The sequence below is a fragment of the Elephantulus edwardii genome, unplaced genomic scaffold, assembly GCF_000299155.1.
Source record: "Elephantulus edwardii isolate Elephantulus edwardi_28Jun2011 unplaced genomic scaffold, EleEdw1.0 scaffold00286, whole genome shotgun sequence".
Taxonomy (NCBI): Eukaryota; Metazoa; Chordata; class Mammalia; order Macroscelidea; family Macroscelididae; genus Elephantulus; species Elephantulus edwardii.
Window position 1 is genome coordinate 2592139 of NW_006400036.1, and position 23596 is coordinate 2615734.

General features: G+C 44.9%; 1 protein-coding gene across 2 annotated transcripts in view; it reads left to right on the top strand.

Moving 5' to 3' along the window:
- The first annotated feature begins 8176 nt into the window (after positions 1–8176).
- CCDC42 (coiled-coil domain containing 42) overlaps positions 8177–23596 on the top strand; it is a 22416-nt gene continuing 6996 nt past the window's right edge. For both annotated transcript variants that reach the window (XM_006900504.1, XM_006900505.1), the window contains exons 1-4: positions 8177–8259; positions 8560–8665; positions 8891–8995; positions 10654–10851. In XM_006900504.1, coding sequence (XP_006900566.1) covers positions 8177–8259; positions 8560–8665; positions 8891–8995; positions 10654–10851 — 492 coding nt within the window. The remainder of the gene's footprint in view (positions 8260–8559; positions 8666–8890; positions 8996–10653; positions 10852–23596) is intronic.

Here is a 23596-nt window from a genome sequence, read left to right on the forward strand (position 1 = left end):
ACTAGGGGGAGTGCAGGGAGAAAAAGGTGTAACAATGAATGAATGGAAATCCAAGTTTTCTGTAAACTTTCATTAAAATAGAAATATTTTTTTTAAAAAAAGTTAACTGGAGGTAGGGAGGAAATATGCAACAATGAATGAATGAATAAAATCCAACTTTTCTGTAAACTTTCATTAAAATAGAAATATTTTTTTTAAAAAAAGTTAACTGGAGGTAGGGAGGAAATATGCAACAATGAATGAATGAATAAAATCCAACTTTTCTGTAAACTTTCATTAAAATGACAATAAATTTAAACTAAAAGGTGGGGGGAAGAATGAATAATAATGATTCTCAAAGTCTGAGAAACAGAATGAGATTAGAACTAAGAAAAATGTACTGAGCATCGGAGGTCTGTTAGATACCATCAAATATATTAATATACATTAACATACCATCAAGTATATTAACATACACTAACAAAGAGAAGAGAAAAATAACACAACAGAGAAGATATTAGAATACTAGAAATATCTCAAATATGATGAAAAATATTAACCTACACACTCAAAAAAATACAACAAACTCTGAATAGAGTAACTCATAGCAATCTACAAGTACACGTATCATAGTCAAACCGATGAAATCAAAGGTAAAGATAAAATCTAGCAAGCAGTAAAAGTCAAACAACATACAAGGAGTCCTCAATAAGATTAGCAGTTGACTTCTGATCAGAAACCATGGCGCTAGAAGAAAATGGAGTGGCATCTTCAAAGTGTCAAGCTACTGTCAACCAAGAATTCTATATTCAGCAAAACTCTTCTTCATAAATGCAGAGATATTGAGATATTCTTGGAAAAATTAAATGTAGCGACTCATTGCCCTAAAAGAAATACTAAAGAGAACCTTTAAAATTGAAATTTAAGGGAGCTCTGGTGGCCTAGTGGCAAGACACTGCACTGCAATCCCAGAGGTATGCTGTTCAAATCCACCAGATGCTGTGCTGGAGAAGGAGGGGCAATCTCCTCCTGAACCAGTCAGATCTGATTTGATGGTACACATAAAAATAATACAATAATTTTAAAAAAAAATTGAACCTTAAAGAGTATTTGGTAACTTGAATCCACATGAAGACAAAGAGCACTAGTAAATGAGTGAGACATATCCCTGTATTTTCAAGAATTTATATTGTTTCTGTCTGGTTCAGTCATGTTTGAGGAAGTATCATTGCACAGACTTAAATTTTTTTAAGTTACAGTGTACCGGAGAGACAGAATGGAAATTTTTGCGTTAAAGCCTTACTAGAAACATGCTTTCCTCCTTGCACAGTAACCAAATCTTTCTTACCCTTGGATTGTGAACAGTCAAGAGTATTGCTGCCCTGCTCAAAGATGGTAGTGCCCCACTCAAACATGGCAGGTCTCTAGTCAAACATGGTAACCAAGTGTGCTGCTGTAAATGCCGTGGAATGGATTCCCACTTGTAGGGACCCTGTATCAGCTTTCCAAAGCTCTTAATATTTACAAAATTATATTGCCCCGTTTTTTTCCTGTGAAATGGCTAAGTGGACTTGAACTGTTGACTTTGCAGTTTGTATCCCAACACTACAAAAGCATTAGGCTACCAGGGCTCCTTTTCATATCCCATACATCCACTGAGTTCACTCTTCTCCAGTCATGCTTGTTTCTGATTTATGTTCCCAAAACCATCCTCATCTCTCTGAGGATATTTATTATGTTTATTTTAAATTCTTATCCTGTTGATCTGGTGGTTCTGCTTCTTGTGGTACCAGTTGTTCAGTTAGTCATCCCTCTTTTATAGTGGTTGCCCTCTTCAGGCATCTCACTGTTTTTCCTTATGAGTTTACATTTTGATGGGATCACTAGCAACCTAGAACTACTGTCTCGGAAATATTAAAGCCTTCTTTGTCTTGTTCTGTGCTTGTTATTTTTGTGGTTGTTTTGTGCTGTCGTATCAGAACTGACCCATAGCTGACTCTGGTGAGTTTTCAGAGGCAGTTAATTGCATAGGAGGAGACTGCCCACCCTTCTTCCATGGAGCAGCTGGTGGCCTTGAACTGCGTGCCTTCAGGATTGTAGAGCAGCTTCTTGATGATGATGATGATGATGATGATGATGATGATTCAGTCTGTCCTTAGGCAGTTAGTCTCTGGTGGTGAAGTCTCAATTCAGACATGCCCTTTTTTGCCTCTCCCAACAGGGTGAAAAGGTTCCTCCTTCATTAACTCCCAGAACCTCTCTTCAGACATTGCTCTTTTCGGGAGACTGCCTCCCTCTGTCTCATGTCCTATGGACGAGAGACTGCTCAGGATCCCCTTCTTGTCCCACCACTCTGGCTAAACTAAGATGGCACTGACAGGGATACTGCTGCTGGGTGCTGTTGTTTTGGTCTTTGGAAGTTAGAGTGATCTCACCGTGGCAATGTTAAAGAAATAAAATGGGCCGTTCTAACTCCTAGCCAGGGTGCTAGACTTCTTATATGCTGGTCTGCTTTCTTTCTCTCCTACACACACATCCACACCCCACTGTCTGCCCCTCTAGGTTTCCTCAGTTTTAGTGTTGAGTTCCAGTATCTCTTCTCCTCACTCGGGTCTAAAAAGTCTCCAAAGACTAAGCCAACAACCGCTCCTGATCTGCAATCTTGTGGGAACCCTGAGTTTAGATTAATTTTTAAGTTACAGCTTTTCCCCTAGTAGATGTTGAGATGTAACTTCAAGGTGCCATCCTCTCCTCATTCTTCCATAAATGAGAAGTTTGAAATAAATATCACATTTTTCTAACTTTAAAGTCCTGTGATTGTATGTGACAAACCCAGAGGGGACTTAAATCCTGAGGTATTTTAAGACTCCACAGTTACCAAGGAAATAAGGAGGCATGTGGGGAATGCCCAACAAGACAGTGCTTAGCAAGAAAGAATGTCAGCTTTAGAAGGTGGCATGCCAATCATGTTTCAAGGAACTAAGAGAAGGGGGAGGGTGTCAGCAGAAATTCACAAGACAAAGAAAGACTGATTGGTTACAGGAAGGTGTGGAGGAGAATCTGCCAGTGTTGAGCTTGACAGAATGACTAACCACCATGGAGGCAGGTGCAATACTTTTCCTTGTAATTTTTTTATTAGATATTTGGGACATACCAAGAGGACAGCACAGGTGAGGGCAAAGTTTCTCTCTTTTTGTTTTTCTACTAAGGAGTTTTATCATACCTTTCCCCCTTCATATTTATTGTTTGAAAGTGTATGAATTATATTGGTTTTCAGACACTCAAACACATACTGTTTTGTAATGTGAATTAAAGTTGATAATGTGTAATTACAATGTCTTATCAATTTAGGGAGCTCTGGTGGTCTAGTGGCAAGAAGCTGCACTGCAATCCTTAAGGCATGCTGTTTGAGGCCACCAGCGGCTCCACAGGAGAAGGATGGGAGCTCTCCTTCCACGTGATTAAATGCCTCTGAAAACCCGCCTGAGGGCCAACTATGGGTTGGTTCCAACTTGACAACATAACAACAACATCAAATTCTTATTGTATATTGCCTTACCCTTCATCCAACTTAGCAATTTTTTGCTCCTTCTCTTTCCCCTTTTATCACTGTTAACCCTCCAAGATTCATTCTGTGTGTGAATCTTTCTTTAGCCTTTTATATCGTTGGTCTTATACCACAATTATCCTTTTGTTACTCAGCATAATTTGTTCTAGTTTCATCCATGTTGTGCAGTATTTAACAAATTCTTGATTAGTTGTTGTTGTTGTTATGTGCTGTCAAGTCAACTACGACTCAATGGATTAACCCCACAGATTGGCTCTGGACTCTCCTCTGTCCTGAGCCAATCTCACTGTCTCTGACACACCTTCCGTCACTAACCCAGTTATTCTGTCAATTCATCTCATCTGGGTTCTTCCTCTCCTGTCCCTCAACTCTTGGAAGCATAATATCCTTCTCAAAAGACTGGCCCCACCTGGCAACTTGTCCAAAAGTATGTCAGAGTCTCAAAATCCTTGCCTCCAAGGAGCAGCTTAGTTTCACCCTCTCCAGAACAGATCTGTTTGTTCTCTTGACAGTCCACGGTATGTATGTTCAACACTCTTCCCCAGCACCACAACTCAAAGCACCACAACATCAATTCTTCTATCATCCTTGGTCATTGTCCAGCTCTCTGATGCATAGCAAGTAATTGCAAACATTCTTACTCTTTGGAGAGATCCCTGACAGCAGATTTTCCTAGTGCAATTCATCTTTTGATTTCCTGAGTGCTGATGCCAAGAATGTTGATTGTGGAACTAAGCAAGCTGAAATTGTTAACAATCTCAATCTCTTCTCCATACATCATGATGCTGCCAATTAATGATGCATAAAACTCCACTGTGTGAACACACAATTCTCTTCAGCAATTTATCTACTGAAGGACACTTGGGTTGTTTCCAATTCTTTGCTCTTGTAAATAATGCTGCAATAAACATGATTTGTTTGTATGCCAGTGTGTGACACAGCTCTTATTTCTTTGAGATGTATAGACAGTAGTGAGATTGCTGGATTGTATGGTATATCTATTCCCAACTTTTTAAGATCACTTGTTCATAAGGATAAGAGTCACAGCTGGCTTGACACACCTTAACAAGAGGTGTGCTGTGCAATGGGACTGACTGACAAGCAGTTTGAAACCATGAGCTCTGCAGGAGAGAGGTGAGGTGAACTCCCTCAGTAGAAATGTACTGTCTCAGAAGCCAATGGAGGGTTGCCTTGACTTGGCATTGACTGGAGAGCAGTGGGTTTTGGGGTTTGGGTCTAAGGGGTATAAAGAATGATGCTGTGTCCCTAATGCCTGAACTAAAACAGTACACAGCACTGCTGTCTGCCTTGAACGCTGCCCTGGCTGCTTTCTCCAAAAGACGGATAAGTACCTAATCTCTGATTGTCCATCTGTAACACTGGCAAGAAAGGTAGAAGAAGCACCTACTTTGGGTGCACCATTTTTAAGAATTAGGCAAATTAGTGAGGCTAATACTACGAGTGGTGTTGTTGTTGTTATTGTTGTTACTATGTGCGGTGGAGTCAGAACTGACTCATAACTGGCCCTCCAGGAGGTTTTCAGACTGTAAATCACAAAAGAGGAGATGGCCCATCTTTCTGCCAAGGAGCAGCTGATGGGTTCAAACCATGTGTCTTTGGGTTGACAGCATAACTCTTTACCCACTAGGCCACCAGATTTCCTATCTATTACTATTTAGTCATTCAAAGGCCGAGCATAGTATTACATGATATTTTGCCCGGTTCTAGAGATACTAGCAGTTACACTTCACTGTGTGGATCATAGCAAACTGTGGCTGACTCTGAGAAGAATGGGAATCCCAGAACATTTAATCGTGCTAATGTGAAACCTATACTTGGACCAAAAGACAGTCATCAGAACAGAGCAGGGTAACACTGTGTGGTTCAAAATTGGGAAGGGTGTACACCAGGGATGTGTCCTATATCCATACCTTTTCAACCTATATGCAGAGCAGATTATCCGAGAGGCTGGGCTCTATGAGGAGAAGTGTGGCGTCAGGATTGGTGGAAGATCTATTAAAAATCTGCATTATGCAGATGACACAACCCTGCTTGCTGAAACTGAGGAGGACCTCATGCACTTGCTTCAGAGGGTCAAGGACTGCAGCCTTCAGTATGGACTGAGGCTCAATGTCAAGAAGACAAAGATTCTCACCACTGAACCAATTGGTAGCATCAGGATGGATGGTGAACAGATTGAGAGTGTTCACAGCTTCAGTTTGCTCAGCTCCACGGTCAACACTTGGCACCAGCAGGCAGGAAATAAAAAAACGTATTGCAATGGGGAAGTCTGCTGTTAGGGACCTCACTAAAGTACTCACGAGCAATGGTGTGTCTCTGGAGACTAAGGTGTGTCTGATACAGGCCATGGTCTTTGCAATCACTTGTTATGCATCAGAGAGTTGGACAATGACTAGGGAGGATAGGAGAATTGATGCCTTTGAGCTGTAGTGCTGGAGAAGAGTATTGAATGTACCATGGACTGCCAAGAAAATAAACAGAATCATCCTGGAGAGGGTTAAACCAGGCTACTCCTTGGAGGCAAGGATTCTGGGGCTTTGTCTGACATACTTTGGCCATGTTGTAAGGGGGGACAGGTCTTTGGAGAGGGACATCATGCTTGGGAGGGTGGAGGAAGGAAGGGAAGACCCTCTATGAGGTGGATTGATTCAGTGACTGGGGTAATCGGGATGGGTGTGTCAGAGGCAGTGAGATTAGCGCAGGATAGAGCAGGGTTTAGGGCTGTTGTACATAGGGTCGCTATGAGTCGCAAGCAACTCGACCGCACATAACAACAACAACAACAATAACCCTGTTCAGTCTGGTGTCCCGAATGAAGAAGGTGCTTCAGGGGCTTGCGGGAGTGGGTAGAAGCCCTGGTGGCACAAACCTGGTGGTTAATGTGTTCAGCTGCTAACTGAAAGGTGATCTATTTGATGCCACCCGCTGCTCCTGCGGTAAAGATGTGGCACCTGCCTCAGTTAAGATTCATAGCGTTAGAAACACTGTAAGGCAATTCTACCCCGTGAGTCCCATGCACTCCGTGGCAGTGGGTTGGGGAGTGGGTGGGCTGTGTGCTGTGTAGGACAAGTGTAATCCTGCTGAGTGCCGCAGGGATGACTGGAAGAGTTTTCGCCCTCTGATACAGCTTGTTCTGTCTGCGGGAGGATGGAGAGGAGCACTGGGTAGGTGGGCGTGTTCCTCCATGCAGGCTCGCAATGCGAGCAGGCAGGCGGCCGGCAGGGGGCGCGAGAGGACCAGCCACGCGGCTGAGGGCAGTTGCTGCTCCCCTAGGTTGGCTGGAGACCCACACCCCACCTGGAAGAGACCCAGCTGGAAACCCACAATCCCACGTGGAGGAGACCCACCGCCCTACCTGGGTTCCCCTTCCATGCAGGGAGCCAGGAAGCATGGGGGCATCTGCGTGAGGACTAGGGGAGGTGGAGGGCGTCAGTTATCTCCCAGCCAGAGCCTTGCCTGGAGCCCACATCCAGACGTTGGACCTAAAGCCAAATAAGCGTGTGCATTTAACCCGGCAGGGTCAAAGAAGGAGCCGTCATTAACTAATAATAAAAGCATTTGCAATGTGTGAAATACACGTGACCCGGTTTTGATATTTCTTGAAAAATTTATAATCCAAGAAGCTCACAGTGGGGCAGTTGGTCTCTATGTTCTTGCCTTTCTGGGTGCCTCTCCCTCAGCGCTGATTGCTGAGTCAGAACTGACTCGTAGCTGACCAGCCAATGGGTTTTCAGAGGCTGTAAATCACACACGAGGAGGTTGCCCATCTTTCTCCAGAGAAGCAGCTAAAAGGGGTAGCGATAGGGAGCTCTGGCAGGTAGTAAGGAATTGCACTGCCAACCAGAAGGCCTGTGGTTTGAATCCACCAGCTGCTCTGCTGGAGAAAGATGGTCAGTTTCCTCCACCGTGACTTACTGCCTCTGAAAACCCTCTGGAGGGTCAGCTATGTGTCGGTTCTGACTCAATGGTACAGCAATGGCAGCAGCAGGTGGTGGATTCAAACCAGCTGCCTATGTGTCTGTAGCACATCTCTTTATCCACTAAACCACCACTTTGTTCCTCTGCCCACTCCATCCCACCTCCTCTCCTCCTTTCTCCTAGACCACCTGTCAGAGGCCCACCTGAGCCCAGCAGGTGCTCAGGATTTGGTTCTCTCATAAAGATAACCCCCTTGATCCATTATGTCAGCCAAGCCACCAGCCCTGCCACCCAACGCTGGGTGTGATGACAACCAGCATCTACTCAGGCCTCACTTCCTCCCAGAGTTCCTCAGGAGCGAGGGTGGAAGCAGGAAGTAGAATCCTCGCAAGAGGGTCATGGGGCAGGGGTCAGAAGGCAAATTTGGTTTCCCTGCAGTCCAGAGAACCAAACAGCTTGTTGCCAGGTAACCAGAACATCTTATCACTGGCCAGCACATCATCCTGGACAGTCAAGTCTGTCTCCAGCCATCTTGGACTGAGCTTCTAATCTGAGACTCCCTCTATACGCTTAGGAGACAAGAAGCAGGGGCAGGAGGGAACGCAGAGCCCTGCCATCACTTCTGGGGACCCGACACCCACCATTTCAGTGTGAAAATCCAGCTGCCTGGGCTGGGGGGCCACAGCAGCCATGAGTCTGGGAATCATGGAAGAGGAAGATCTGGCCGAGTACTTCCGGCTGCAGTATGGGGAGCGGTTGCTACAGCTGCTACAGTGAGTACTGGGGAGCCCGGACCCACCACCCCACCAGCCTGTGCCCGCCTCTAAGTCATCTTGCCCCATCAGCACTGGTCCACCTCCATCATCCTCATTCATACACCCTTACCACTTTGTCCTGGTTCACTCCCTGAACACTAGCATGCTTTTCTTCTTCACACTCTTGCCCTTTCATTTAGGTGGAGGGAGAGGACTCCTTTCTCCCTGTGCATATCTAGCTCCACTAGTTAGCACCCAGTCCCACCCTGCACCGAGCATCCAGGGCCCACATGCCCCTCCTGCTGGTGTCTTGAGCAGGAAGTTCCCCTCCATTGAGGAGCAGTTGGAGTCTCCATCCATTCGGTTATTGGAGAAGAAGAAGGAGGCCAAGGTCGTGCACCAAGCCATGGAGGAGAAGAAGGAGGTTCGGCAGAGGGGACAGGGCACAACAGGTCCACGTCTCTGGTGCTACCACTGTACTGCAATGTGCTGCTCCGAGCCGGCCATGGGGTAGAGGAGGGAGGCCCCATAGCCCGGTACATACCCTCCCAGGCCTGGGGATGGGAGCTGTGGGCAGGGGACACTGGGACCTTCCTCATGGGACATGTATCTGGGCCTTCACGACCACTCTACATTCCCCAACCTCTAGACATTTAAACGCAAGATGGAAGCCTTGAATCTGCGCTGGGAGGAACTTGGCATCAAGGAGGCCCAGCTGAAGTCTCACATCCAGAAGTTTGAGCAATTCATCCAGGTGTGTCGGGGTATGGCCCGCAGCACCACCCGGAGGGACCCACACTCTGCAGACTGGCAAATTGCCCTCTCCTCTCTCCTCCCCTTGCCCCTTCTTCCCTTCCTCTTCCTATTCTCTCTCCTTTCTCCTTCCCCTGCCAGTCATCCTCTCCTTCTTCCTTCCTTTACCCCCTGCTTCTCTCCCTTCTCCTTTCTTCCTCCCCTCCTCATTCTCCTCCTCCTCCAGCCACCTCTCCCCACCCCACCCCCCACCCCTGCACCTCTCACTTTGACTGACTTCTTTCCCCAGGCTAGATGTCTGGACAGTGATCCAGCAATGCTAGATACTTCCTCCTTCCTGTTTGCCTGTCTATCTCTGCCCTCCCCAGTCCCCAGACTGCCATTCCTTTTTAACTTGCTGGTATCCAGTGAATGAGTGAATGAATACATCAGAATTAAAGTTGGGCACTTGCGGTTCCCACCCTGCCCCGCATTCTTACGCTAAGCATCCAGACAGGAAATGCTCACAGGAGCAGACACCACAGTCTATTCCCAGACAGCATCATTCAATGAGTCCTTGAGGAGAGATTCCATCATCTTCAATCCAGCCGGCACTTATCGAACCCTTGAGTGGCTGGCCCTGATCCAGGGATCGCTGCCATCCACGGCTGCAGAAGCTTCTCCTGCCACACTTGTGCCTAAACCAGATAGGAAAGTAAATCCGTTAACTGGACATTCTTTTACTGAGCAGAGAAAGGCCCATGGAGTGGCTGGAGCAGCAGGAGGTTTGGGGTGAGAGGTCCTCGAAGTGGTTCCCAAAGGACCAGCAGCATCAGCACCCCAAAGTCCTCATCACAGGTTCCCGGATTTCAGGAACTCTTGGGGTCTTTCAGCAGGCCTGTGGGTGATCCCAACATCAGTCATTTTACAAAGCTCAGGGGCACAGAGTGGCTACATATTGGAGGGACGCCTGGCTGTGAGAGAAGCAAGTAGGATGGCCTAATGGCAGTAGCTGAGCCTCGTGTCACCTGGGTGCCACATCGCCTGTGCCCTCTCCTTCAGCCCTGGCCTGGTGCTGGTCTGAGCTCTGGCAAGGAGACTCTGCAATGTCTTCTTCCTCCCCCTGATGGCTTCGTCCTCCTCTGGACCAGGCCGTCTCCTTCCTCAGTTAGCTACAGCTCAAGCACAGCTTCCGCAGCTTCTGGAAGTCAGAGAAGAGCCTCTGTCTCTCATTCTTGTAGTTGGAGAAACTGAGACACCAGCATAAAGTTGGAAGAAAATTGGAGCCTGCTGGCTCTGGGCCCAGGAAACTACCCCATGACAGATGACTTCAACTACGGGCAGACATGTCAGAAGCTCTGTCAGCAAATCTCCAGTTCTGGTCTTTCTAAGCCTTCCCCAGGGCTGAGTTCTCTCCACAACCCTTCCCAGTCCACTCCCCAAAGCCAGAAGCAGAATAATTTCCTGTTCAGTCCCCCAAGGCTGTCTCTTGACAGTTGTCTAAATCTCTGTCCTTGCAACCTCCTGAACCCCAACTCAGTACACAGACACCCTCTTAACTAATTTCAAATGTCCTTGGAGATCCTCTTTCCGTGGGTGGCCCAGCCTTCCCTGCCCAGCAAACTGGGGCCTTGCTGGAGTGGGGACTGTGGGCTGACAGGCGCCCCTGCCCTCGTCCAGGAGAATGACCAGAAGCGGATCCGCGCTCTGAAGAAGGCCAACAAGGAGCGAATGCTCAAGCGGCAGCGCATGCGGGAGCTGACCAAGGCCAAGCAGGAGTTGGGGGCCCTGCGGCTGGAGCACCAGCACCTGAGTTCCAAGCTGCAGGGCTACTCCGTCTTCAACAAGTACTTGGAGCAGGTGGTGGAGAGCTCTGAAGTGAGTACCAGGGCAAATGGGGAAGGGCCTTGGTGCCTAGCTCAGTCCCACGTCCCCTTTCCCAGGACCCGGGCTTGGGTGGGATGTCAGTCTCGGCTAGCTGGGATATGAAGTTCTATGGTGATGGTTGAGCTCTAGTGACCTAGTGACAAGAAGCTGCATTGTAATCTGAAGGCACATGGTTTGAGGCCACCAGCTGCTCTGCGGGAGAAGGATGGGCAATCTCATCCCGTGCAATTTAACTGCTTCTGAAAACCCACCAGAGTCGGCTATGGGTCGGTTCCAACTCGACGTTAAACAACAACTTGGTGATGGTCGCCTGGAGGACATCTAGACAATGACCCTGGACTTCAAAATGTTGAGATTTGTGTTCATGAGGCCCAACCAAGTCCACCTGCTGTCTTTTACACACTCTGAAGAAATGACGTCTCTATAGTGAACTAGGATAGAGCAAGAGTCTACAAGGGACTCCAATCCTAGGTTATAGAACAGCCATCCTGCTTCCTCTCCTTTTTCCTTTTCTTCTCCTTTTCTATCTGTCCTGAGCTTAATCTATGGTAGTTGGAAGGCCCAGGATATTCATGTGAGTTTTTCTTTCCCTCAGGGAATCTTGTATTCCACAGCATGAGGCCTGAAGATGAAGAGAAGTTGCTACTCTGGGCTAGGTGTTAGAAAGCTTGCAAGAAGCATTTGGAGTCTTTGGGTGCTTCATATGGTTAAAGGCTCAACAAGTAAACGGAAAGTTTAGAGGTTTGAACCCGCCCAGAGGCCTGGTGATCTGTTTCTGAAAGGCCTTGTGAAAAATCTGCTTGACAGTAACAAGTTTAGATTTTGGTTTTAGGATGCTTCCAATGTCACCCAATGTGTTACGGTTGCTGTTTGGACTTTAGTTTTATTTTCTTTCCTGTCATTAAATGGCACTTCGTATACAGCAGACACTTCCCTAAGGGCTCCTCACGATGACCCTATGAGGTAGTATTATTATTATTCACCTTGTACACATGAGAAAAACTCTCCCTCCTCTATCTAATTTTCTTTTCATGTGTTCACTCACTCTTCAGATTTGTTTTGTGTATCCCCACTACCTTCAGACCCAGTGTCCCTCCCTCCTTCCTGCGCCTTTCCCAGCCCTCTGCCTGGCTACATCCCAGAAGGCGTCGTCTACACTGGCAGTCCCCACAGCCTCACTACTTCCTCCTTGACTCAGCAGCCTGGCTTCTGCCACCCGTACCAGAGCCACTAGTGACCAAATCTGTGGGACTCATTTCTGTCCTTGGTCTGGCATTAGCTGCTGCTGGTCACCCACTCGTGGTTGGCTGCCTCTGTGACTGCTCCTTTGATGTCACCTATGTGACCACTTATCTCCATCCTCCCTTGGGGAGATTTGAGAGTATTCCGATAGCACAGGCTGTTATGTGTTGTACCGCTACACAAAAAGTCATCAGTTTGAATCCTTCCACCTGCTCTGGAGAAGAATGACAAGCAATGGCCACCATCAGTAAGAATCAGTGTCACAGACAATGGCAGGCATCATTGCGGTTTTCAGGGAGGTCGAGAGAGAATGACAGGAGACTGGGAAGAGCCGGCCTGTAGGGCTGGAGTTGGCCCATGGGGTCTGGTGTGTGTCTGTGTGAGTGACGTTGAAGTGTCCCTGTAAGGAGAAGTTGTGTATTTAGGTTTAGGATTGCATCTGCCACTGTTTATCTGAAGCCTCTTGTGTGTGTATCTGCTGAGGAATGGAGTTTTAGAATAGCAAAGCCAAGCTTTTGGAGCAGGCCTCTGCCTGCCCCAAGCTCTTCCTATCCCAGCCCCAGCTCTGAGTCCTTGGGAATAAAATAAGGAGAAGAATGAAAGGAACCTAGGAAAACACCCAGCCCAGGGTGGAGACAAAGACCCTTCTGCCTTGCCGGCGTGTGTATATGGCGGCGGGGCACAGGGCTGACAGATGGGGCGTCTTCAGCCTCATTAGCCTGCAGTGGGAGAAACGGAGGCTCCGAGAGACCAGGAGACACCGCTGGTCACCATGTCCCTGAAACTGCCCTTCTAAAATCATCTTGAAGCCATCTCCCACTCCTCCTGCTCAGGATTAAGCAGCGTTGGCATCAGGAATTCACCTGCACCCCACCTCCGTGGCCACTGCTTTCCTCTTCCTTCCAACTCTTCCATAACTCCTCATCTAGGCCCACCTGCCAATGATGTTCTTTGGGTCTTTGTCACAGACCTCCACTTTCTGCCCCCTGGCCCCCAGCAACTCCAGGGCTTCAAGTGCCGCCTATGTCCATGGTGTTTACCTGCAGCTCCACCTGGACACCCTGAGGGGCATGGCTGGCAGCAGCAACAGGGTTCCGTCCTGGAGGTGCTGGGACCCCTGGGGGTTGTGCATCAAAGCCCCATGGGAAATGGGCTGTGGGAGAGACGCAGGTGTGCAGCTTTCTGAAGTCCCTCGGTGTTCCCGTTGCCTAGTGCTGCTCTAACACAAATACTACAAGCAAATGACTTTCAAGAATAGAAATTTATTTTCTCACAGTTCTGAAAACTAACAGTTCAAATCATAGTCTTGGGTGTGCAGATGCCTTGCTTTCAGGTTGTCTCAGATATCTTAGACCTTAGCTGCTCATGAGCCTCACTTCACATCTGTCTACCTCCCCTGTCCCTCTTAGGCTTATCTATGTCTAGTCTGATCTGTTACAGCTCAGAAGTAATTAGACCTACAATCTGGATGGCAAGACCTAAGATTTTTTTTCTTTTTTTTAGTTTTTATTTCCAAACGGACTCCCATCCCAGGTTTTTTTTAGGCGCTATCAAGTTGACAGGACTTACTCCAACCTCCCAGTCTCTGATATATGTCCCAGCCCGCTGTTAAAGTCATTGTTTTAGTTGACTTGTTGAAGGTCTTCATCTCTTTCTCTGACCCTCCCTCCTCGCCACCTTGATGTCCTTTTCCAAGGGCTGACCTCTCCTGACAACATGTCCAAAGTATGTGAAATCAACTTTTACTATCTTTGCCTCCAAGGATCACTCTGTTTGTTCTTCCTCCAAGACTTGTTTGCTTTTTAAGGCAGTCCATAGTGTATATCCAGTATTCTTTGCTAACATCATGATTCAAAGGCATTGATTCTTCTTTTGTCATCCTTGATCACTGTCTTTCAAATGTATAGAAAGTAATTGAAAATACCATGACTTGGATCAGGTGCACCTTAGTCTTTAAACTGTCATCGTTACTCTTTAGCACTTTGGAGAAAGTCCTTGACAGTAGATTTTCACTTCTTGGCTGCTGGTATTGAAAATCCCCGCTGGTATTATGAGTGTTAATTATGGATCCAAGAAACATTAAATCCTTGACAACTTCAATCTTTTCTTTAACCATGCTGTTGTTATTAAGTGTCCTTGAGTGTACTACCACTCATAGCAACTTTATGACAATGAATCTGAACCTTACCCTATCCTGTGCCATACTGGCCATCTATGACATATTCAAGCCTACAGTTAAAGTCAGTCTATAAATCCATCTCCTTGGGAGTCTTTCCTTCCTTCACTGATTATCTTTTCAAGCATGATGTCCTTTTCCAAGGACTTGTCCCTTCTAACAACATGCCCAAAATATGTGAGAAGTTTCATTCTTGTCTCCAAGAAGGACCCTGGCTACACCTTTTCCAAGACATATTTGTTTGTCATTTTGGCCGTCCATGGAATATTCAACACTTTTCTTCAATATCACAACTCAAAGTCATCCATTCTTCTTTCATCTTTATCCACTGTCCAACTTTTAGCTGCATAGCAATTAGTTGAAAAGATTATGATTTGAATAAAGTACACCTTCAGCTTTTATCATTGCCGCCTTTCAATACTTTGGAGAGGGCCCTGACTGCAGACTTTCCAATGCACTATGTTCTTTTGATTTCCTCACTGCTTGTGCCAAGGGTGTTGATTGTGGATCCAAGCAATATGAAATTATTGACAATTTCTCTCTTCTCCATCAAACATAATGTTACTTACTGGCCTGGTAATAAGGATTTTTCTTTTCTTGATGTTGTGATGTAACCCATATTGAAGGCTCTGACCTTCTGTGGCAAGTGTTTCAAGTTCTCATTTTCAGCAAGCAAGGTTGTGTCATCTGCATAACGCAGGTTATTGATAAGTCTTCCTCCAAGCCTGATGCTACATTCTTGTTCATATACTCCAGCTTCTCGAATGATTTGTTCTGCATACAGATTGAATAGGTATGGAGAAAGGATGAAGCCCTGACACACCGTTCTTCACTTTAAAAAATCCAAGATTTTGAGGGAGCTCTGGTGGCTTAGTGGCAAGAAGCTGCACTGTAAATCCCAAAGATGCATGGTTCAAATCCACCAGATCCTCCGCTGGAGAAGGAGGGGCAGTCTCCTTATGTGCCAGTCAGATATGATTTGATGATACATGAGAGAAAAAAAAAATACAGGATTTCCTTGTTCTGCTCATACAACAGCTTCTTGGTCAAGGCATAGGCATAAGCACAATTTAGTGTTCTGAGATTCCCTTTCTTCTCAATGTCAACCATAATTTGGTATGATTCCCACCGTCAAAAGCCTTTGCATAATCACAAAACACAAATAGACCTCCTTTGTTTTTAAATCTAGCCTGAATTTCTGGCAGTTCTCTATGTACTGTTCTAGCCACTTCAAAAATAATCTTCAGCAAGATATTACTTGCTTCTGATATTAATGATGTTGTTCTGTAACTGTCATATTCTGTTGCATCACTTTTTCTGAGAATGGGAAGAAATATGGATCTTTTCCAGGTAGCCATCCTCCAAGTTTCCTGGCATAGACTCATGAACGAGTCCAGAGCTACATCTGATTGTTGAAATACGTCACTTGGATCTCATCAATTGCCAGGCCCTATTTTTCTCTAATGCCTTCAATGCAGCTTGAACTTCACTCATCACCATTGTTTCCATATTATATGCTATTTCCTGAAATGGTTCTGTATCCACCAATTCTTTACAGTGCAGTGACTCATTGGATTTCCACCCTATCTTCTTTTGATGTTTACTGGGTCATTCAGGATTTTGCCCAAGGCATCCTTCAGTATTGCAATTTGAGGCTTGAATTTGTTTTTCTTAAGAAATGCCCAGGTAGTTCTTCCCTTTTTGTTTTCCAGCTCCAGCTCTTTGCACATTCCTTCATAACAAATTAAGGAAGAGTGGCATTGTATCCATAGTAAAAAAGACAATTTCATAACTCATCCTGAAGAATAAAGCTGTGAGTAACAGCATACTATCCTCATGCATACAAGGCAGACCTGTAATACAACTATTATTCAACTTCAGGCACCAACAACTAAAGCCAAGGAGGAGGAAATGAAGGATTTTTATTATTCACAGTTGGAAATTGACTGAACATGTAATCAAGATCCATTAATAACAATTAGGGACTGGAATGCAAAAGTTGGAAACAAAGAAGAGAGACTGATAATCATAAATTACAGACTTGGTGATGGAAATGAGGCTGGACATCGAATGATTGAACTTTGTACAATCAATGATTTATTCACTGCAAAAACCTTCTTTTAAAAACACAAGCAATATGCACACCCATGTTTATTGTGGTTTTGTTCGCAATAGCAAAGAGCTGGAAACAACCCAAGTGCCCATCAACAAACGAATGGATAGAGAAGCTGTGGTATATTCACACAATGAAATACTACACTGCATTGAAAAACAAGGAACTCATAAAATATTATACAAGATGGGTGATGCTGGAGGACATTATGCTGAGTGAAATATCTCAGTCACAAAGGGGCAAATATTGCATAGAGCTACTATTGTAAAATGGAACTGATATTGGGCTTGAAGGAAGACAGAGAAGAAGGGGATGAATGACATATACTGCATTGAAACAGATGAGGGAAAGAACTGTTTAAAAGGGATATATGATTAGGTGTTATTGTCAATGCAGGAGTCCAGAAGGAAGGTTGCACAGTGGAGTGGACTTGGATGGAGGGATTGTACAACAATGAAAGAGTTTTTCTTTTACTTTTCAAGGAGAAGAGTGAATTGGGGGGGAGGGTGTGGGCAGGGAGAAAAGTGCAACAATGAATGACTGGAAACCCTAAGTCTCTGTAAACTTTCATTAAAATTAATTAAAAAAAATACCACAAGCAATACATTGACCTCACCTGATGGACTACACAGGAATCCGATTCAATATACCTGTGAAAAGAATCCTTGGCGAAGCTCAATCAAAACCAGGCCAGGTACTGACTATGGAACACACCACCAATTAGTCGTGTGCAAGTTCAAATTGAAGTTGAAGAAAATGAAATTAAGTCCATAAGAATGAAAATATAACCTTGAGTCTATCCAACCTGATTAAAAAAACACCAAAAGAGTTGTCAGATGACACCAAGAATATCATCTATTAAGAAAGCAAAAGGTCATTACAAAGACAAGGAAGAAAGAAAAGACCAAAATAGATGCCATAAGAGACTCTGAACATTGCATTCAGACACTGAGAAGCCAAAATAAAGGCAAGAATTGTTGAAGTAAAAGAGACGAATAGAAGATTTCAAAGGGCAGCAGGAGAAGACAAAGCAAAGTATTATAAAGGAATATGCAAAAAGCTGTAGTGGGAAACCACAGATATAGGGGTCCAGGTAAATTGACACAGTGACTGCTGCAATGGGCTCTAGTGTGTCAGGAAGTGTGAGGATGGTACAGGACAGGACAGGATTCAGATCTGTTGTTCACAGGGACACTACGGATTGTTTTTGACTCAACAGCACCTAACCTAACAAAAATTTCAACACATAGCTTGGGGAGAGACCTAGTGGTACTTGTATAACTCAAACCAAACACACTGTCTAGTGAATTCTGACTCTTAATGGTAGAGCCTTCCAGCTAGCAGCCCAATACATTACACACTATGCCACCAAAGTTCCTTTGACACAATTAATCTAATTTAGGAATGTGTCAATCCTAAACTTTTGTTATCGCCTCCATTCAAATGTACTACCTCACAAAAAAACCCAAAAACCACTATTGCCAGCTCAAGGTGTCCTATTTCTTACAGAGCAAATGTGCTCGGTAGTATTTTCTTAGCTGTAATTTCTACATATACAGTCATGTACTGCATAATGTCCACTTGGGCAACATTTGACCACAAGTATGTCTATGGTCTCAATTCCCTTAAAGTTTATTATATTAAAAATGCATAGAAAAAAATTCATAGCAGAGAGGTGCTACATTGGAGCCTGCCTCAAAACATTATTATTGTTACAAATATTATTATTATGTTGCTGTTGTGCACCACAGAGTGGGAATCGACCCATAGCTGACCCTCCGGTGAGTTTTTAGACAGTTAATCACATGACAGGAGATTACCTATTTTTATAAGGAAGTTCTGGTGGGCTAGTGGTTAGGGAGTTGCACTGCCAACTCAAAGGCAAGCAGTTCAAATCCACCATTTTCTTCAAGTGAGAAAGATGGTCAGTCTCCTCCGGTGCAACTTACAGCCTTTGAAAATCCACTGGAGGATCAGCTATGAGTTGGTTTAAACTTGACAGCAAGGGGTAAGAGTAAGCGAAAATACTTTAGTGTATTTAGAAATGTTTCTTTAATGTTTTTAATCCACAGAAAGTACACTATATACTATAGCAAATATTTAGCTAACTGATATAAACCAAATTAAACTGTTCTGACTTATACACAAATTGGACTTAAAGATTTGGTTGTTGGTGTTACATGCTGTCGAGTCACCTGCAACTCATAGCGACTCTATGTACAACAGCCCTAAACCCTACTCTATCCTGTGCCAATCTTATCGTCTCTGACACACCCACCCCCATTACCCCAGTCACTGAATCAATCCATCTCATTGAGGGTCTTCCTCTCCTGCACTGTCCCTCTACCCTCCCAAGCATGATGTCCCTCTCCAAGGACTGATTCTTCCTTACAACGTGTCCAAAAGATGTCCAACAAAGCTTTGGAATCCTTGCCTCCAAGGTGCAGCCTGGTCTCACCCTCTCCAGGATGAACTTGTTTGTTCTTCTAGCAGTCCATGGTATATTCAGTACTCTTCTCCAGCACCACGGCTCTAAGACATCAATTCTCCTATCATCCCTAGCCATTGTCCAGCTTTCTAATACACAGCAAATAATTGCAAAACCATGGAAGTTAGGAATGGAATGAATTTGTAATATGAGGGTTGCCTTTGCATAATACGGTGTTCACACAATATCCAAATTTTATAATGCCCTGTTTGACAGGATGTGTCAAGATTGTTAAGACACACATCATTGTAGTTGATTAATATAGTTGTGTTTTTTATTTGCTATATTAAGGGTGGTTAAGGAAAAGAAGCCCTGGAGGCACAAACTATTAATGCATCTGCTCACCAAAAGATTGGTGATTTGAATCCATCCAGCAGCTCCTCAAAGGAAAGACTCAGCAACCTGCTTCCATAAAGATAATTACCAGTCCATTCTCATGGTTCCACTCCTGGTATGGGCCCACTCTCTCCTTCTGAGAATGTTTCTCTGTCTCACTAAACTTTCCTATTTTACTTATATTTTTAAAAAAGATTGCTGCCTAGAAAGTGGCAGCTCTATTCTGTCATAGGTGGTTACTAGGAGTCAGAATCAACCAGAAGTTAGAGAATACTATCATTTGAAAAAGAAATCGTAAGGTGGCACAAACCATTAAGCTCAGGCCTACCAACCCAAAGGCTGGCTGTACAAACCCACTCAGGGGCACTTTAGAAGACAGGCCTGCTGGTCTTCTCCCCTAAAAGGTCACAGCTGTGAAAACTCAGTGCTCTTCTACTCTGTGTCATGTGGGGTCATTGACTCAGTGGCAACAGACTTTTACAACATTAACAAAGCAGATACGATTTGCCTCAAATTCAAAGGTGCATATTTAAGAATTTAGGAAACTGAATGTGTATCTGGTTAGTATCCCTTTCCTAAACTATCCTCTTACAACCACCTGAACTCCTCCATCATCTCCTATCCAAGGCTCGCCCGCTGCTGCTGGGCCTGTGCTGTGGAAAGGCCACCACTCCCAGCCCTCAGCCCAGCCAGGACTCAGTCTTCTCTCATGCTCACCCCGCCAGCAGGAACCCATCAGCCAGTAAACCAGATATGCCCTGGTTTAAAGGAAGTGAGGTAATCATGGGCTTAATTGTGCTTATGTACTAATCTGAGTTGAACAATTTCACATGGAACTCACCACATCTTTGATGTGGACGAAATTGTGCACTACACATTAGCGAGTAAGCACAGTTAAGCTGAGCGTGTCTTCTTGCTGGGTAATCCGCGCTGGTTTCCACATCTGCTCCCTCCTGCTTCAGAGGCATTTCTGAGATCAACCCTCTCTTGTCTGGAGCACGCACAGACTGTGTAGCTCAGCCTGGGTTCCTTCTGGACAACCTTCTTGGAGTTCTACCTGATCTTGCATCCATCCCTCCTCCCTTCTTCTCTCCCCCTGCCTCCTTTCCATTCCCCTCCTTACCTCTCTTTTACTTTCAAATTTTATCAAAAGTGTTGAGAAATATATACTAGCACTCAAGTACTCACCACAGATCATGGTCACCCATGTTTTAACACTTTGCCCTGACTTCTTTTTTAGAAATAAAGCACTACAGGTAGTTGTTTATTTAAAAAAAAATAAATTAAAAAGGCACTACAGTAGGGAGCTCTGGTGGTCTAATGGCAAGATGTTGTGCTGAAATCCCAAAGGCACATGGTTCGAGGCCACCACCTGCTCCACGGGAGAAAGATGTGCAATCTCCTCCCATGTGACTAAGTGCCTCTGAAAACCTGCCGGAGGGTCAGCTATGGGTTGGTTCCAACTCTACTGTACATAACAACAACACAACAAAAACAACACTGGGCAGTTGCAGTTGAAGGCCCTGCTCTGCCTCTTTGGAAATCTTTCTTCTTTGGCTCCTCAGAGAGTGAACCAGCATCCTGACTTTCAGATTTCTCACTCTCATGCTCGTTTTCATTCCTTTGCAATGAATTACCAGTTGCTGTCATGTCAGCTCTGACTCATGGTAACCCCAGGTGTGTCAGGCTCCAGAATGTTTTCATTGACTTATTTTGGGGGAAGGGGAAAGCCTTTGGGATATCTCTAGGTGGATTCAAACTTGCAACTTTTGAGTACCAACAAAGAGAATTAGCCATATTCATAGACTATAAATACACATTCTTCTGCCACTTCCTTTCTCCAATCAACAGCACAATTTTTAAAAAAACTTTTTTAATTGTGGAAAATATCCAATGTGTACAAAAGTACTAGAAATGCCCTACTATTAGTCATATATTAGTTAGAATGAGATGGATTGATAGAGTATCTGGGGCTTTGGGGGTTGGTGGGTCGGAATTAGTGAGACTGGCTCAGGACAGGGAAGGGTTCAGAGTTGTTGTACATAGGGTGCTATACATCGCAGGCAACTCAATAGTACATAACAACAACGGCATACTATATTGGTTTTTTGTGTTTTGGGTTTTTGTTTTGTTTTTTTTTTTATTTAAGCCTCTTGTTTACAGTCAACAAGACCTCAAGGAGGGCCTTTGTATTTAAAACTCAGTTGTTGTTATATTTTGGAGGAACATTCTTCTATGTGGTACAGCATTCTGTCAATATGCTGTAACCTGGGTTGCTGTGATGCTGAACCTTGTGCCATTGGCATGCCAAATGCCATAATGGTTACCCATGAGGATAGTGTTTGGTGGAGCTCCCAGGTTAAGACAGGTTTGGAAGCAGGAGTGGTATCCATTTCCTAAACAACATGCCTCTGGAGACACTATGAACTTTGATAAATGACGATAGTTATAGAAAAACTTCAAGCCTTTTGTTCACAGGATCACTGGGAGTGTTCGACTTGACGGCAATCAACAGCAACGACAACTATAATTAAAAGGATTCCTAGAAATAGAATCTATCCTTCATCAACTATTTTATTAATGTACAGACCTTAAAAGAAAAGCTTGTTAAACAGTTTATATTTTTATTTACAAGTTGGTTCTTTAAAATCCTCTAAAAGTGGCCAGTAAAATTTTTGGTATCATGATGAACTCACGGGTTTTTAACATATTCTTTATGCCTCCATCCTGTAAACTTATTCCTTCCTCTGATGCCCTAATGGCCCCAGCTTTGGACAATGGGAACCCCTTCTGATTAGCACCTTCTGACGCCGTAGGAAGTTTCTGAGAACATGCCTGCTCCTGGTGCCTCTGGGCAAATCTGCTAATTTTAGCTGCTCTATGATGCTTTGTTGTGTTCAGAGAGAACTTTCTGAATGCAGACATGAAATGATTGCTGACTTATTCAAATCCTCTTGTGGATAAAGTCCATAGTCCTTAGCAGGGTTTACTGGGGACTTCGCTTTTCACTTGAGGCCCATCTCTCCCTCTCCATCTTGAACTCATGTCATTCATTCTAAACTACCTTGAAGACCCTGAGCATGCTACACACACCTCAACGTCAGCGTGTTTTGTTAGTTCCTATGGAGTCAGCTCCAACCCGTGGCAACATCATTACACAGGATGCAAAGTTGACTTATCTCGAGCCACCTGCACAGTCATTGGTATCCTTGAATCCATTGTCGCAGCCACACGGTCTTTTTAGTGACTTCCAATCTAGGGAACTCATCTTCCAGACAATATTCTGTCATAAATCACAGGGCTTTCAAGGGTTAATTTTTGCAAACAGATTTCTGGTGCTTTCTTGCTGGTCTGTCCTAGGCTGTAAGCACCAACCACCATGGTTGGCCCTGTCCATATTTGCAATATTGGAGGCATAGCTTCCAGCATTACAGCAGCATGAGAGCTACCAAAGGGCAATAAACTGACAGTGTGGAGATGATGTATGACTTCCTCATCTTCCCGTCTGCTTTTACCTTGCTCTCTTCTGTTCACACTTCCAGTCTTGTTTTCCCAGGAGCCCTTTTCTGCCTGCTTCTCCCTCTTCCAAGACTTAGATGGGTTGCCCCTTCTCTTAGAGTCATGCTTGGGGAAAGGGTAGGGGCACTCAGGGCATGACCTCTGGAGCTGGAGGCACACCTTGACAAGCCCCCAGGGGGCTGAGCTGCAATCACAGGAACTGGTGCTCACATGGCCTACCAAGGAGGGTGGCTGTAGGGCCTCTGTCCCACTGAGTGGGGCCTATGGTTTAGGGCCAGGGTGGGGTGGTTCTGGAATAGTCTAGAGGAGGCAAGCTAGGCCTGTCTCCTTGGAGGCAGCTTCTCTCAAATAAATATCAATAAATGCCAAAGCACCATGTTTGAGAAGAACATCAAGGTGCCACCCAACAGCTCAGCCTTATCTGCCAATCATATTGCTGTAAATTTCCATTGAGTTACCTCCGACTCATAGCAACCTCATGTATAGGGCAAAGCCCTGCCCTGTACTTCCCCACAGTCATTGGTATATTTGAGCTCCCTCATTTGTAGGGTGGTTGTCTGCAATGGCCTGCTTAGCCCTCCTGCCCTCACATCACTCTCTAAACTAAAAGCCCCATTAATACATGATCTGACTTTCTTATCTCCTTTCTTATCTCTGTCTCTAATACTTAACAAGATCCTGGCTTGTAAGTGGTTCTTGGTACATTCTTGTAGAATAGAGTGATTGTTGTTGTTGTTGTTATGTGCCGTCGAGTCACCTGCGACTCAGAGCGACCCTATGTACAACAGCCCTAAACTCCACTCTGTCCTGTGCCAATCGCACTGTCTCCGACACTCCCATCCCAATTATCCCAGTCACTGAA